Below are 3,062 nucleotides of genomic sequence, written 5' to 3'. Positions count from 1 at the left end.
GTGGCGTGCTCGATGCACGCCGACACCGGCATCACAAATGGCTTGGTGCGGTTCGTCCGCAGGGCGTTCACTTGCTCCAGGTAGTCGTTGTACTTGCGCATAAACAGCCGGCAGTGCTCCTTCGTCATGCCATCCAACTTAGGCGCGTGAGGAATCGCCGGCGCGTTGTAGACGATTCGGTCTTCGAACCGCCCCATGTCATCATCATCGATTTCGTAGCCCGGCCCAGCTGCTCCGGGTGCTGCGCCCCCTGTCGGGGCACCTAGGGTTGCCGGCTGCTCAGGCGTCGGCGTGGTCGGGGGTTGAAATACAGGCGCCTCCACGTGGCGTCCTGTAGTTGCTGGCACCGGGAGCGCACCGACAGGCAGCGCACCACCCGCAGCAGATGGGGCCGCTACCGGGGTCTCCCATGCATTTTGACGCTTCCAGCTGGCGGCCGCTACGGGCTGCCTGCCACGGGGCGACCGAAAGGGTTCCGGTCCGCTCTCATCCCGCAGCTCACGGCCCGCCGACACTCGGCGGTTTTGTCCACGGCCGCGAGCGCGTGGCAGCGCAGCTTGCTCATCGCGCTCGGGGCTCCTCGACCGGCGCGGCGATCCGCGCGATTCGGATTCAATCCGTTCGAGGTTTATGGTTCCTTCAGAATCCATTCTTCGATCTTGTTCGTTCGCCTTCTGCGACAGCAAGGTTGCCGCTTGGTTGACCAGTGGTAACTAAAGATTTCTTTGTTATCACGCCCGGTTCTTCCACTCGGCGCGTGGGAGGCTGATCAAAGGGTGACGCTCACAGTGAACAAAAGTAAGAGTGCCTTAGCATTAGAATCTACTGACTACTGGCTACTGCCTAGCGGCCAGCCAACGAAGTGTTGCACCTGGGCCTGGTACCGTAGGCGACACCGCAAACACTCTGCGGATGCCCGAACCTCCACGAGGGCAACGCACTTCGCGTGGGCGATCCCACGGGAACTGCACCATGCATTATCATATCGTCAACACCACAACTTCTATTGCAGGATATGCATTTCGTATAACTAGTACAATTACAAAGGTCATGCAATTCTTGTGGACAGCGAAAATTGAGGCAGCGAACCCTGGCAAACGCTGACACCCCAAAAAAAGCCGTCCAAAACGCGATCGGGATTAAATAATTCTGCCACTTGCATCCTTCTGTACCAATTTAGAAATGCCATTCCTTTTGACCAATTGCAGTACAGCTACAAGAAAAACTGTGATTGACTGACTGATATTCTCCTAGTTATAGTTGAGCGAAATTACTTACATTACATAAATTGGTTTCATTCTGCCTTATTTCAGGAGAAAGATGTTCATTACACTTAAGTAAGTGACCTGTCAATTTGCTATGGATATATGCAGGGGATGGAGGGAGGTTAGGCCTTTTGCGTCTTCGCTTGTTTGCCACGGCGGACCGATGGGAATGTGGCGGCAAAGACGTTGGAGTTGATGTTCGGACCGGTGGAGCGTGTCGAGGATGTCGACGTGGTCTTTACCGTCGTTGAGATGTAACATGAAGCCTGGTAGACGTTGGAGGATGTAAGCATGCCTTACATCACTCTCCGTCGTGATGAGGAGGTAGAGGCCCTCGTCGTCAGTGGCGGAAATCGCGCCGCAGACCACACCGTTGGCCGAGCGGGTTGCGATGTTGTTGGTGGCCGCGTCGAGACGTAAGGGTAGGCCGTGCTCCATGACATGATGGCGCATGAACGGCCGAAATTTGGATTGGGGGATGGCCGAGGTCGGTTCAATGCCTTGGGCGTCCTTGTACTCGCGGAGATCGTCTGCCGTGAAGTGGAAAGCCAGATGCAGGAGATCACAGGCCGGTGTAGAGCGGCCACCAGGCAAGTGTTGTCCGCGTTCGCGCCGATCATGACCCGAGGTGCGGCGCCACTTCATGAAGTCGACAACGTTGCTGTTAGCGTTCTTTTACAACTTGCTCTCGTCCGTGGTGTAGTGCGTCTCGGCCACGCCGATTGACTCGTACGATTGGGTCGGCGTCAATACCCAAAAAAGAAATTGGTGGATGAGCGTGCTTCGATCCTGGTTGGTCGAGGCACGGACGTCAAGTTGAGTGGAACTCTGGTATGCTGTCGATGGATCTGTTATTTCGTTGGATTTTCGTGCGGCTTTACAGAGGGCGTCAGCATCGAGGGGACAACGGATAAAAGAACTAACATAGCGAGAACTCAAGCCAATGCAGTGAAGCATATGGCACTAAAAAACGATGCCTGTCACGAAAGACTCAAGATGCATTATGACGATTATAAAAGCACAGAGAACTACACATGCAAGCTTCGGTCACTCGTCGCTTTGGCTGCCTTCACCAGAGCTGTCTTTGGAGTCTTCCTCCGATGAATCACAAGCATCGATATTACTGTCCACCGCGAGAATATGACTGTGTAAACTGATCAAGTTATCTTCGGCCTTTTTCATGCACCCATGGATAGCGTGCGACGTTAAATATGAGAAAGCACGCTGCAGACGAACCAGCACATCAGTGAACTTTGTGTCAGTAGTGTACTGACGTCCCACTTCTCCTTTAACAATTGCCCACACAAGCTCGATGGGCTGCAGATCAGAATGGTGTGGTGGTGTGAATTGAATAACATGACCCTTTGATTCAGCCATGGACACCACCTCTGATTTGACATTCTAATCAATGTACTTGGACAACTTTGACCACAAGATACTTTTCACATCATCGGTTTCATATTCCAAGGAAAACTGATCGCAAGCAGATTGCATGTCTTTCTTTTTCCAGTTTGCTTTCGGAGTTCCAATTGGTAAACCCTTTTGATATTTTGCGTTGTCCATAATAATTGTTGCATTTTTGACACCATGACGGTCCAACTCAGCCAACAAGTTATCAAACTACTGAACAAAGTAGATGTGGTTGAACATCCCGTGATAATCTTTGGTATCACATTTGCCACTCTTCTTGCCACCACAAAAAATGTCCAAGCATAACAATTGCGTATCAACACCACCCAAATCGACAATCGCGGCAATGAAACAATAGCGACGTCCTTTATTGTTCGCTTTCACTTG

The 3,062-nt window shown here is 52.0% G+C and overlaps 2 protein-coding genes across 2 annotated transcripts in view; both read right to left on the bottom strand.

Moving 5' to 3' along the window:
- Window positions 1–650, bottom strand: part of H310_10198 (hypothetical protein) — a gene marked incomplete at both ends in the record, with an annotated part of 2,796 nt that extends 2,146 nt beyond the window's left edge. Inside the window, one exon of the mRNA XM_008876487.1 lies at window positions 72–650. Within this exon, the coding sequence (XP_008874709.1) occupies window positions 72–650 (579 nt within the window). The remainder of the gene's footprint in view (window positions 1–71) is intronic.
- Window positions 651–1,387: 737 nt separating this feature from the next.
- On the bottom strand, window positions 1,388–1,910 carry H310_10197 (hypothetical protein; the record flags this gene model as incomplete). Its single annotated transcript, XM_008876486.1, has 2 exons — window positions 1,388–1,501; window positions 1,566–1,910. 2 exons carry the CDS (start codon window positions 1,908–1,910, stop codon window positions 1,388–1,390), a joined length of 459 nt encoding a protein of 152 aa, XP_008874708.1.
- Between the last annotated feature and the right edge of the window lie 1,152 nt (window positions 1,911–3,062).

This window comes from Aphanomyces invadans (assembly GCF_000520115.1).
Source record: "Aphanomyces invadans strain NJM9701 unplaced genomic scaffold supercont1.25, whole genome shotgun sequence".
NCBI lineage: Eukaryota > Oomycota > Saprolegniomycetes > Saprolegniales > Verrucalvaceae > Aphanomyces > Aphanomyces invadans.
The sequence above is the reverse complement of the archived record's forward strand: the minus strand, read 5'-3'. Positions and strand labels throughout refer to the sequence as shown.